This window comes from Episyrphus balteatus, chromosome 2 (assembly GCF_945859705.1).
Source record: "Episyrphus balteatus chromosome 2, idEpiBalt1.1, whole genome shotgun sequence".
In the NCBI taxonomy this organism is placed as follows: domain Eukaryota; kingdom Metazoa; phylum Arthropoda; class Insecta; order Diptera; family Syrphidae; genus Episyrphus; species Episyrphus balteatus.
In genome coordinates, this window is record NC_079135.1 from 71,727,664 (window position 1) to 71,740,676 (window position 13,013).

The following is a 13,013-nucleotide window of genomic DNA, read 5'->3' on the forward strand; positions in this document are numbered from 1 at the left end:
TTTATGGCTAGAGTTACAGTACTATTTCACGGAAGCCAATGACGGAAAAAGTTTTTCAAATTAAATGAAAAATTACTAGACAGAGCACCACACACAAATGGAATTAAGGAGTCTGATGATCGGATTGGCATCTGTGAAACAGTACTGTAACTCTAGCCATAAACACTTGGTGGTAGCATAAGTTTGATTTTTTTGTACCTAAATATTCGTAAGAATAAAACTCATAATAATAAATTTTGTACAACCTTTATGTTGTAAAGAAAAGGTATTTATTATCCTTTAACCAAACAAATGTTTGCTCTGTGTTTCTTTTCGTAGGAAATTGTTCTCCATTAATATTGAATATAACAGATTTAGAAACGTCTGATGATAATCTGAAAATAAATTATGTTTTCAAAACTAGATTAATTAATATTCTAATTAATAAATTAAGATACAAAAAATGAAAAGAAATATATTTACCGTAATGCATCGAATAGATTCGAAACAAAATCAGAGCTCATAAGTCCTTTACAATGTAAAATGATGCATCCCATTGTTTGTTGACCATCGAAATTCAAATTGAAACTTGGGCAATATGAATTTAATTCTTCGGCAGAATTCATATCACATTCAAGCATAATGAATCCAAAATACTCCGCGACTTGATATGCTATTTTAGAATCACTTTTTGAAAATGCTTCATTTGGTATCTTCAGATTGTATTTTTGTGCCAATTGTGTTTGTATGCTATGCTGTTCAACATTATATCCAATATCTTTGAAGAATTTTGCAATAGATGACGGACAAATACTGGAATCGATTGATTCCCATGTGAGTTGAAAATCAAATCGTTCGATTTCAGAATTTGAAAGTGCATTTTTGATCCGATTATGTAATTTGGGTTGTTCAACAAAATTGTTGTTTTTAAGGTCAATGGTAATTTCTAAAAAAAATGTAGAAGTGAAAAACATATTTACAATGATGTATACAATTAAAAATATACAATGATGTAAGTTATTACAGCAGTTATTGAACTGAAACTTCTATAGCGGCATTATTTGAAATTTTTGTAACGCTTCCCCTTCACAATCCCTTTGTGGGGACAGTGTCGAACAAGATTGGTCAAATTCAAATATTTTGGCTTTTTTGAAAAAAAAAACTTCAAACAAATAGTTTTTACATAAACTAAAAAATAATTTGGAAATTTGGTCGTATTGCAGCTTAATACAATCCCATAGCTCATCACTGTTAAATTTGCGGATTTCATACTGCCCTAGCTATTGCTTCAAAATTTTCATCAGATTCTTAGGCAAATGAGGACAGGGTCTCTTGCAGACCACGACATCATCTGAAATTTCAAATTTCCGACGCGGTACTTGACAATTTTCGAGGTATTTGTGGGGTCTTAATAATAAAAATAATAATTTTAACTATATTCTTGAGAGACCTAAGAGCTTTTTTAATGCAATGTAAAATGGCTAACAACTCCATTTTGTGTGCCTGTGCCTTGCAAATGCAAGGATAGAACAGACATACAAATTTTTCGCCGAGTCCGAACAGCCAAACAGAGATGCACTTTTTCATAGTAATAATACTCTCGGAGACTTTTTCAATTCCTTGAAAGAGGCAGTACCCCTGAAAATAATGTTTTTTGGTGATGGAGGTCGGGGTTTGAACCCAGACTTCTGGTTTCATAGTCCATCGCACTAACCATTGCGCCTTGGGGTACTGTCATCTTTTATGTAGTTACATATATATTCATTTCTTCTAATATTTATAATACATGTAAACAACATTTCAAAAGTCTAAATACTGTATTCTAAATATAAAAATTTCACATATTCATGAAAGTATTTTCAAAAAAAAAATTACTTTTTATGCGATATGCAGGTGAAAACTACTAACTGTTTTGCTTCGCTTCAGTCGTTTAATATCTGCTAGAAAAGGTTCCAAATCTGTTAAAATTCTTTGTATTTTGCTTTATTTATTTAACACATAAAAACCAACACAACTTTTTAACACATAAATTAATTCACGCTTCAGAGTCCTGTGGCTCACCGCTATATCTAGCAAAAGTCTGAATATCCAAATCAAAGTTTCTAGTTGCGATAAACATTTTAAAACATTCTAATTCAAATTCGTTGATCAGTGCCCAGCTACCAAGTTCACCGAGCATTCTTAGATTGGGACAAACTTCTACCAATTTATAAGCGGTCCTAATTGATAATCCATTGGAGAAAGCAATATTAAGTGAATCCAAATGCTCCATTGGATTCTTACTAAGTATTGCATCGATTAGTGCGTCGGTTGTTGGTGCCATTGTGCCAATATGTACGGTTTTGATTTTAAAACAATTCGACATGAGAAATTCCATGTGTTGTTCGAAGCAAGCTGAAGTAATCGTAAGCTTTTCCAAATTCATAAAAGGTGGTATTTCTAGTTTTCGTATGTACAAAGATGTACTTTCAATAAAGTCGCAATAGTAGAATGTAAGAATCTTTAGATCCGGACAATATTGACTTATGTAGATCAATGCATTCATGTCAAGCTGATCGACGTGTTCCAAGTGTAAATGAGTTAGATTGCATCCTTTGACTTGAAGAACATCTCGCACTTGATCACCAAAAAAATCACACGAGAGAAGTTTTAGCACAGAAAGTTTGTTGATTGCAATTAGTGCCATGAGATCGTTTAATAGAGGATTATGAAACAGAAGAACTGTTGTAATTTCAGGACAAAATTCAGCAAGTATTTGCAAGTGCTTAGTTACAACGAAACGACTTGAAAAAACTCTCAGTTGTAATTGTGGAATATCTTTGGCTTCATAGCTTTGGTATTTCATATAAACATATTCCAGGCAACGTCCAATGTCATCGAATCTTCCGATATCCTGCAAAAATGGCATTTTAATAAACAACGTCGCGTATCCATCTATGGTCACTGAAGTACTATATAATTGTAACACGCGCAGATTTGACAAGTTACTGAGATACTTGACACTGTTGTTTGTGATTGATTTGGAAGAACATACATCTAATGTGTGCAAATATGGACAAGCTTTTGCCAAAAGCTCTAATATTGTATCCGTACAGTCATAATTTAGCACTAAAGTTCTTAAATTCTTCATGCTTGCTAGTCCATTTAAAACAATTGGTTCCATTTGAGATGTCTTCCATCCACCGGACATTGAACTTAAATTCAAATACTGTATGCCTGGCATACATGATAGCTTTGTGTAAAACATGTGTCGCATCATTTTCGGAACTTCCATAAAATCCAATTGACGAAGATATGGTGATATTATAACTTCAGCCAGTCCAACAGCGACATTCACTTGGCTAAGGTATTCGCTTATAGATGAAGATGCTCGCAAACAGCTCTTGACATCGTCTATCAGCTTTGGTGTTGTTTTGAAAACTTCTTGGCCAACACGATCAAAAAGGTAGTGTGGAACATTGTACTCAAATATATCGTGTGCGGTTTTGAGACATTCTTTTAAGATTTCAGTAGCTTTCTGAGCATCATTTTTGGAAAGTATTCGGATATTCTTCATAAATTTCCTTCCAAAATTACTTAGCCATACCACAGAGGCTTTCAATGCCAAATCCTCTAGTGTTGGTGGCTTTTTGTATTTAGGCATTTATGTGATTTTGTTGGTTGAAATTGTGTCGATAAGAATCTGAAAAATATCAGATGTCTTAGTACTAAGCTTTCCATAACTAACAGCATACAATATATTGAAAAAATGATTGTTTTTTTTTTTGCTTGGCAAGTCATATTATTGTAGCAAATATATCGGATGCTTCTTTCTATTTACCTATAAGTGAAAATTTTCAATTTGGAATCAAATAATATTGATTTTGTAATAAGATGATTGTGTTTTATATATAAACAAAACCGAAAGAAATCTGGGAAAACAAAATTTGATACCCGTAGAGAATTTTTTTTTTAAGAGAATAAATCATTTTCAAAATAAGATATGAAAAAATTTCTCCCGGAGAATTTTCTATCTATTCGATTGACGTTTCGGAGAAATCTTGCGATTATATGCAACTTCCAATTTTTTTTTTCATCTAATTAAGTAATCACTTGGTCAAATAACTCATCACAGATTATATGCAACGCTCATAATTTTCATTGCAAAATAATGCTTTAAATATTTTGTTGACATCTGCGCCTTAAATTTCTTCCGAAGGTCTCCGAAAGTGAAAATGTTTGTAGGTAAAATTTCTTTTATTCCGCTACATATGCCTCGAACACAATTATTATGAGTTCCGATTGAACATACACGGAACTTGTATGATTATGGCTTAGGTTTCCATTCTAATATGAAAGTGTGAGTATGATAGACACCTAAACTCGCCCGATTTCTGTAGGAGCTGTCAAGTTGTACAAGAAATAGATACCATTAAACACCTGATCTGTGAATACCCTCCAAACAAATCGAATCCGTTACTTATGAAACAGGTTCGTTGGAGAACTGGATGAGCTAGCGCAGGTCTCAATGGCAAACATGGAACTACAGGATGATTCGTAAATGAGCCAGTCTATGTGAACCAATATTTGAAGAGTAACTATGCAAGATTTTGTTTTTTTGATAAGGGGATCATAATGCTCTAGCAAATTGAATTTGAAGCAGTTGCCTAAAATTGATGATTTTGATACCAAATTAAAGAAGTTCTCACTAAACAAAAACCCGAAAATGCAATTTTAAGACTTAAGACGCAATAAAATTTTCATTCAAAGAATTGTTTTTTGATGAATTGTGTTAAACGAATTGTTTTTTTCTATGAATTTCGAATAATAATTGTAATTCGAATAACAGCTTTAGATGAATTTTTCGCAAATATAAACTTTCTTCCTAGAATTTGTATCAATTTTCTTGACACTAATTAATGAAATTGTCACTGGTACAATGCAATTGAATATCTCGCTCTATGTAAATTACAGCATAAGATTTTACAATAGGAGTCAATCTTTTTGCTCTACAGATTCTACCTAAAATAAGTATCAGTAAATTCATAAGCACTCGAGGCTTACCAAAAATAAGTCAGTCGGTTGATCAAAGGGTAAAGGATTGCTGGTCCGACCACCGACGTTGAACTTTTTTTAGATTTCTTTTGTTTAGACAAAATAAAATGCTTATTTTAGATTAAATAAGTAATTTCAAGTTACTTAAAAAGTGGGGACAGGAAACCTGGAAGGACAAAGAAAAAAACAGTTTCGATTTTGTTTTTTATTTAGAAACCTTTTGGAGCAGAACAATAATTATTTATTGTTTAAACAAAGTGTCCCCGTTTGGGATTGAACCAACTATCCTTTGTCTGTGGAGCGGGGCCTAGCCATTGGTTAGCTTAAAGTGCAAATGAATATACAGACACAAAGGTACCTACATTCATTAGAACAGTTATGAATGATACATTTTTCAAAAGGCAGAATATTACACTTTATTTTAATTTATTTTTAAATCAGGTTATTTTAATCAATATTTTTTGAAATAATTGATTTCAAAGTCAAATTTTGGGAATTAAATGTTACACTTTCAAGGTCATATATATGATGTGCACCGCTCAGGCCTGCCAGACCAAGATTATTTTACTTAACATGCTAAAAACTAGCTGTACCACTAGCTCTCCTACTTTTACTTTAAATAGTTTCGGTTAAGGTTTGAGATTTATTTTTAAAAATGAAAAATAAAGGTTATCGGTTGAGATTTATTTTTCAAATATCTCTCAATGGTTGCGATTTTTACAAAAAAATAAATGGAAAAGGTCAACCTTTAACCGTTTTCGCAGAAAATAAATCAAATATGGTCAATTCAAAGGAAAATGTCGAATGTGTCAAGAATGTCTTTATTTTGCAAAAATAAATAAAATGCACGACTGGTGTCGCACGTACTTGCTCTTGCAGTTCAAAGTATCTTTATCTTAAATATTTTTTAAAATTAAAAAAAAAATATAAAGTTAAAAATTAAAACTAAAATTTTTTTTTTCAAAAATGGTTTGTTAATTTTACACTTTTTTACATTTTACACTTCAAAATGATGTCTGTAAATTTTTATAAAATTGACTTATGCTTTGATGAAAGATATGAACTTTAAAAATATGTCGATTTTCGAAAAACAGCAACGCCATATTTCTGTTCTCCGCATTTTTTGAGAAAAACTAAAAACGCAGCTTTGTTAGAATCAATTAGACTATTACCATTGAATAATTATATATAGAAGTGACACCGATAGTTTCTAGCGCCACAGAATTTTATTTTTTTTTGGCAAAAAAATGTACTAAAAAATCCCCAGAGAGAATGGAGCTTGTCCTAGAAAATTATGTTTTCAAAATTTTGTTTTTAAAAAAGGAAATTTCACTAATACAAACAGAAGGAAACAAATATCAAATAAAAATAAATCGTATCAACACGTCGACATTCTATAATAGAAAAAAAAAATAAGGAAATTTTACTCACACATAAAACATAAAACAAATATCAAACAAAAATAAATTGTATCGACACATCGACATCCTATAAATGAAAAAAGAAAATAAGGAAATTTTACTCATACATACAAAACTACACAAATATCAAACAAAAATATTTAAAAGTTAGTTGACATTATAAATGTATCCATAGTAACTCGAAACTAAAAACAAGAAATTTTTGACTAACGACGAGAATTTGAACAAAATTAAATATTATTGTTGTATATCCTAGGCACGTTATAGCTTATAGGCAGGGAAAGGATGTTGTGGAATTTGCCTTTTTTTCTTGCTTAACCCTACGACATTATAGATTAAAAACAAACACGTTTCACGTCCCCCTCGTGCCAAATATATCTATTTTATTTTGCCTTTTTTTTGCCTTTTCTTTCGTTATTGCCTTTTTTTGCCTTTTCTCCTGTTATTGCCTTTTTTTTGCCTTTTCCTATGTTTTTTTATCTTTTTAGCGTCTTTAAAGTAACGCCTACACACAAAACACTCAAATATACAAACAAAAAGATAATTTACTCAATATATTACTTTCTCAATATAATCAGCCCTATCGAGGTATCCGTTCGGAGAAATTTTCTATCGAGGTATCCGTTCCGATTGACATATCGTTGATAGGCGCCTATCAACGCATTGCGATGAAGTGTGTTCAACAAAGATTTTTTGACAGTTGTGCTTTGAATTTCATCGGAAATTCTCCGACATGAAATAGTTGCGGAATATTTTAAGAAAAGTGAATTTCACAGAAAGAAATATAAAAATGGAAATAGCAAGAGAGGTTGGTTGAAATTAAGAAGACTTGAGCATCACAAGGATTTTTATTTATTATACTTTATTTTTTTGTTCAGAAGTGGATACCTTGAAAGATATGTAAGTTCCGATCGAAACGGGCCATCGTTTCTCCGAACGGATACCTCGATAGGCCTGAATATCCATATTTAGTATTCACTAATTATCCCACACAAACAAATTCGAGTGAAAAGATCTACCTATGCAACTTGTTTGTCTGCTATTGCTACCATTTATTGCCTTCTACGTTCTATTGCGCGGCCGACAACCGACACGTTCAAAAGCTAACTACTAAAGCTAACTTACGCCTAGTACGCAGCTGAAGCGAAACGAAAAATTTTGAAGTCTCCAAAGTCAATAGTGAACATATTAAAGAAAAAATACCACAAAAAAAAAATTCAAGAAAAAACATCAGAAAATAAGTCTTAAAGCAAAAACAAAACAAATTTAATTTCGTTCAAAATTTCGTGAAAATTTCGTATGGAAAATTTCGTTTCGCTTCAGCTGCGTACTAGGATTTACTCAATTTACAATATTCATGTATTCATATCGTCGCCCTAGTATTTAAGTGCCATATACGGCATTTTTTGATTTTTAGGTAATATATACATAGTTAAAATTTATCTTTTTTACATACATGTAATTGGACATCTGAAATTCGTTTAGTATTCAAAATATTTAAATTTTTGTCCAAAATGAGTTTGCCGTATACGCCATGAAAATCAGAAGTTTCTTCTGTTCATACACGTTTGTACGTCAAAAAAAAACATCGTCGTTTGTACGTAAAAAAAAACATCGACGTATGTATGTCAAAACAATTCTCAAAATTTTCATAAATTGCAATAAAAATTTTGGCGTAAATGCTAAAATTTGGTGTTTACGTCAAACAATACGTGAATATCTCAGCAACGAAAAAAGATAGAAAAAAAGGATAACTGATTTGAAAACAGCACCGTCGAAAAAAAAGTGCTTTAATTCGGCTCAACTCGTTTCTACAGATGTAGAGAATTCTTTTAGCCCCTTTAAAGTACTCTTAAGGGACAATCACAGGCGCTTGTTACCTGAAATTAAAAAAAAAAAATCATGATTGTTCAAATTACTACAATTAATATTTATATTTCATTTTTTCTCTCAATAAATGCCTTTTTATGCCTTTTTGGGAGTTTTATTTTGCCTTTTATTAAGTTTTTAGGTCCACAAGATCCTATCCCTGCTTATAGGGCATGAAAGTTAACCTTATTTCAATAGTCCTATTAGCGTAGGTGACAAGGTGATTGCTCTTTACTTTTGCTCTCTGAGTTCGTATCCCCACAGAAATTGCTATTTTTTTATATTATATTTTTTTTGGCAATATTATGAAATGCGTAACAATTAGCGCCGTTTTTTTGCGGAATCGAAACTTAAGCATTTAATTACAACATAAATCTTTATGTGACAGTTTACGTCGAAGAAAAAGTAAAGCATAAAAGTTTATGTTCAAAATAAATTATTTAAGGTTCGTTTGAGCAAATGACCCTTAAAGAAAAAAAGAAAAGCGTTAAGAAAAACTCAACGTAATATTGTAAATCAGGTATGAGCTCAAACCAATAAATCGATTTGGCTCAAACTTTTTGTTTATTTTTGATTTCAAGGAGGGGAAATTGAAGTTTTTTAACGGTACCAACTAGAGATGCTGCGAATAATGATTCGGCCGAATACCAAACATTCGACCACGCTTATTCATTTACTTACTATTAGGCTAACTTACACCTGATAACTTTACTTCATGTCAAATACATACATTTGACGAAGATGGAAGTTATCGTTTGCGCCAAAGAATTCTGAATAAGAAGTTTTATTCACCAAAACTTATCATTAGTAAATTTTATTTTTTAAGGGCCTTACCAATAATCAAATTTAAGGCTGACTAAAATATTTAACTGAATTATACATATTTCACCCTACCAATAAACAATTTAATACTTAGGTACAAGGCTACAGGTCGGCTAAATTTAAAAGTTGAGTTTCATAACCATAAAATTTAACCTAGCGTTAGCTTTAAACCAGAGTTGTTTTTACACACTAGCCTAAAAAGTTAAAGGAACAAAGCAAAATTCGTGATAGCTCCAAAACAAGTACCTATTCGATTTGATTTCTTCTACTAAGATAGATTTTCAGAAAAAAAATTTCAAAATCGTTGGAACCTTATAAATAAATTAAAAAAAAGAATTAAAAATAAAATTGGTACCTATGCCATTTCGTAGAGATTACTAATCAACATTCAAAACTAAAATGTCAAGAGAATTTAATGTCCCGTTTTCGAAAATTTGATTTCAAAAAAAGTGTTAAATTTTTTTTTTCCAAAAACTATTACTTCTCCAAATTTTCTTTCTGTTTTATATTTAAAGTTTAAACTATATTAATGCTTTTGTATAAAAAATTCGTTGAAATTGAATTGGTAGTTTGGCAGAAAATCAGATTTGAAAAAAAAAACGGTTCTACGGTAGGTTAATAATAAAATTTAGAAAAATTTCCATGATTGCCCAAAAACTATTATATATTTTTTTTAAACAAAATCACTGGTACCGGCATATGGGTCAAAATCATGGAGGTGGAAAATTTCGATGACCGAATTCTTAAAAAATCAACTTTGTTTTATGATACAAATCTCATGCTCAAATGTTCGCTTTAGCCATAATTTGTCGGCCCATGAACGGGTAGAGCACAAAAATGTAAATTTTTCAATTTACCGAAAAACCCCAAAAATTAGTACTAGAAAAAAATTAAAAATAAAGAAAAGTATCCAAAAATGGTACGAAAAGATTTTTTTTTTTTTTTTCAAAATTTAACATTTTATAAAAACTTTAAATTTTCATTTACAACTGCAAATTTGAACAAAGCCGTATATCCAAAGTTCTTGTTCGCATACATAAATCATTTTGAGCAAATAATCGAGGTAGTTTCGTATTGTATTAAGATACTTTGAAATATGTATTAAAATACTTTAAAATAACGTGTAATATGGCCATATTGTATGAACTTGATCCTTACCTACTCTTGCATTATGCGGTTTAAGAAAACAGTAAGTATATGCCAAAGTTCATGTGGACAACATTGGCCTAGATGTTATAACAAAAAGCACCCTAATCAAAATAAAATAAACTCTCTATAGTTGAAGAGATAATAAAAACAGAAAAAACAAAATCTTTTCAAATATACATAAGAATCAAACATTCAAAAATAAATGTTCAATTCAAAATATTACAAAAATTAAAAATAAATTCAATTTGAATATTACAGAAACAAAAATAAACAAACACACTACTAACACAAAACAAAACTAATACAAATACACCAAATATAAATAATTTTGTAGTTGTGGTTACTTAGTAACCAAAAGTCCTTTTTAGGAATTTTTCGGCCATCAAATACACAATCCTAAAACGATTGTGGCTCCACTCCTCAAACGAATGTGGCTCCATCCCTCAAACAGAGCGGATGTTTTTTCCGGTGTCACTTCTATATATAATTATTCAATGCTATTACGTACACCAAATTAAATCAAAATCGTTAGAGCCGTTTTCGAGAAAATTGCAATACCTCGAAAACGTTATATGGGAGATATGCGTTAGAAAGGAGATATTAAAAAAATAAAAAAAAAACGGGTCTAGGGAATTACGTAAAAATAATCTGTACCAAGTTTCAAGCAAATCCATCCATCCGTTTAGGCCCTAGCTCGATGTACAGATGGACGCATAGACGCACACACGCACCGACGGACGGCATGACGAAAACCACTTTTTTGATCTTCTCCATCATCGTAACGTTGGTTTTGATAGACTCTCAAAGTTCTTTAGAACCAAGATTATATCTCTTTTTGTTTAAAGTAAAATGTAAAGACGAAAATGTGTTTTCCACTGTGATTTGAGTCGCTGGGACGCCAAGCACAACCAATGCAATTTCGAATATTTCAGGAGACCGATGTTCTAATTAATACATTTGCAGATGAGATTTATATTTTTCTCTCAGCGATAAATCTCACTGGTTGACCGAAACATACAAAAATACAAAATAAAGGTTTCCCTCAGACCTTGACCGAATTTTTTCTTTTTTTTAAATAAAGGTTGTTTTATGATTATGACCTTTATTGAAAATGGCAACAAATAAGAGTTTAAGAAACCTTTCAAAAGGTTGAGATTTATTTCTGATCTCTGATTCTAACAGTTATTTGACTTCTAAAAGTCACTCGCTTCACATAAAATAAAATACGTTTATACAACTAATTCACACAGAGAGCTTTGAGATCGATCTTAATTCCACCGAGAAAGAGCTGTTTGAATCGAACTCTTTTTTTGCATATGAACCGATTCCGAGTTCCGCTCTGATCGATCGAGCTCGTTAGCTCGGACTCTGAGCACTTGCTCATTTTTAAGAATATGACCCAATATGTGAAATTGTGAATGAGAAACATTTCAAAATTTTCAAATAACCTCGCTTTAGAAGTTTCACTTGAAAAAAAAAGAAATAACAATTAGAAAAACTTACCAAATCGTTCCTTTGTATGTCCGATGGGTCGCCCCTCTAAACCAAGACTTTGGTAAAGATCTTTGCAAATAACGATATTCAATTTACCATCTGGAGTCACGTAAACTTTATTCTCAGATTCACTGAAAATACCACTTTGTAACAAGATTCCTGTTAGCCTTCCTTAAATACAACAACATAAATATAAATTTGATTTCTGCGAAGCTTGTTTTTTCAATTGCCTTACCTCTTTTTATAAAAGCTTCCACAAAATCTTTACGTACAAGTTCACAAAGCCTTAGGTTTCTAACCAAGTAGTAATCGGCAGTCTTAATAAGTTGTTGTATAGGCTCCGGTATACTTTCGCATTCTGGTAAAATTATGGAAACCTTTGGAAGACAAATTTATCAATATTGTTTTCATAACATTCAAAATTATACTACTCCTTATTACACAGTTAATAATTCTTTAATAATATCGTTACAACAGAGTTTCAAACTTTGGTTTTAACCGCTTTCCTAAGTAATATTATTTTTACTAGCTAAACGAAATGTTTCAAACAAAGAAAAGACGCATTATGAGGTAAACTTTTCAACTAATTTTGAAAGAAAAAAAATATACCTACGTATCGAAATTGTATTTTTAGATTTCGACAAGGATAGAAGATTTTTAAAAAGTTTTTTTTTAAGACCATTTTTTGTTTATGTTTTGCAAGACAGCACTACTTACCATACGGTTGAAGAACTTATTTTGTAATGTTTTATCTAGCGCTTTTTTTCCTTTGCTATCATAGTTACCCGTTTGATAAAGTGTATTATTTTTATTTGCATTAAATTTCCATACTTCAGGACACAACATATTTACAAATATTTATAATTTAAAAAAATAAACAATTTTTTACTGAAAAAAACACTTGCATTCGGCACTAACCTCAAATTTTAAAAATAAAAAAAAAAAAATCTGTCACTTTCCGAACTGTCAAACAAATGTCAACGAATGTGATGCGTTTATTTTTACATTACACACCAACAGCATTAAGCATGAAACAGATTGAAACACCACCAGCAACAGCGGTGGCCATTGTTTAAGAGCCAATTTGAATCGTTCAACACAGAATAGACAAGCACTAGCAACATTAACAGCGTCGTTTACTGGTTGAACAGAATGAAAATTCGCTTGTAGCAAAGAAAAACGTCGTGGTACAAGATGTCAAATAAATTCGCTCAAAATGTAGAAAAGACGAACAGAATTATGTGG

General features: G+C 31.2%; 1 protein-coding gene across 2 annotated transcripts; it reads right to left on the reverse strand.

The window, feature by feature from the left end:
• Positions 1 to 230: 230 nt before the first annotated feature.
• On the reverse strand, positions 231 to 12,709 carry LOC129908889 (ribonuclease P protein subunit p40-like). 2 transcript variants are annotated; one of them, XM_055985705.1, is made up of 5 exons: positions 12,486 to 12,709; positions 12,004 to 12,145; positions 11,778 to 11,939; positions 463 to 925; positions 231 to 374 (listed from the first exon to the last, which is right to left on the reverse strand). In XM_055985705.1, the coding sequence occupies exons 1-5, from the start codon at positions 12,612 to 12,614 to the stop codon at positions 248 to 250; spliced, it is 1,023 nt and encodes a 340-aa protein (XP_055841680.1). In that variant the 5' UTR covers positions 12,615 to 12,709; the 3' UTR covers positions 231 to 247. The 2 variants fall into 2 exon arrangements, with proteins under 2 accessions (XP_055841680.1, XP_055841679.1); XM_055985704.1 differs by lacking the exons at positions 231 to 374; positions 463 to 925; positions 12,004 to 12,145; positions 12,486 to 12,709 and adding an exon at positions 1,937 to 3,661 and having other exon boundaries at positions 11,778 to 11,916.
• Between the last annotated feature and the right edge of the window lie 304 nt (positions 12,710 to 13,013).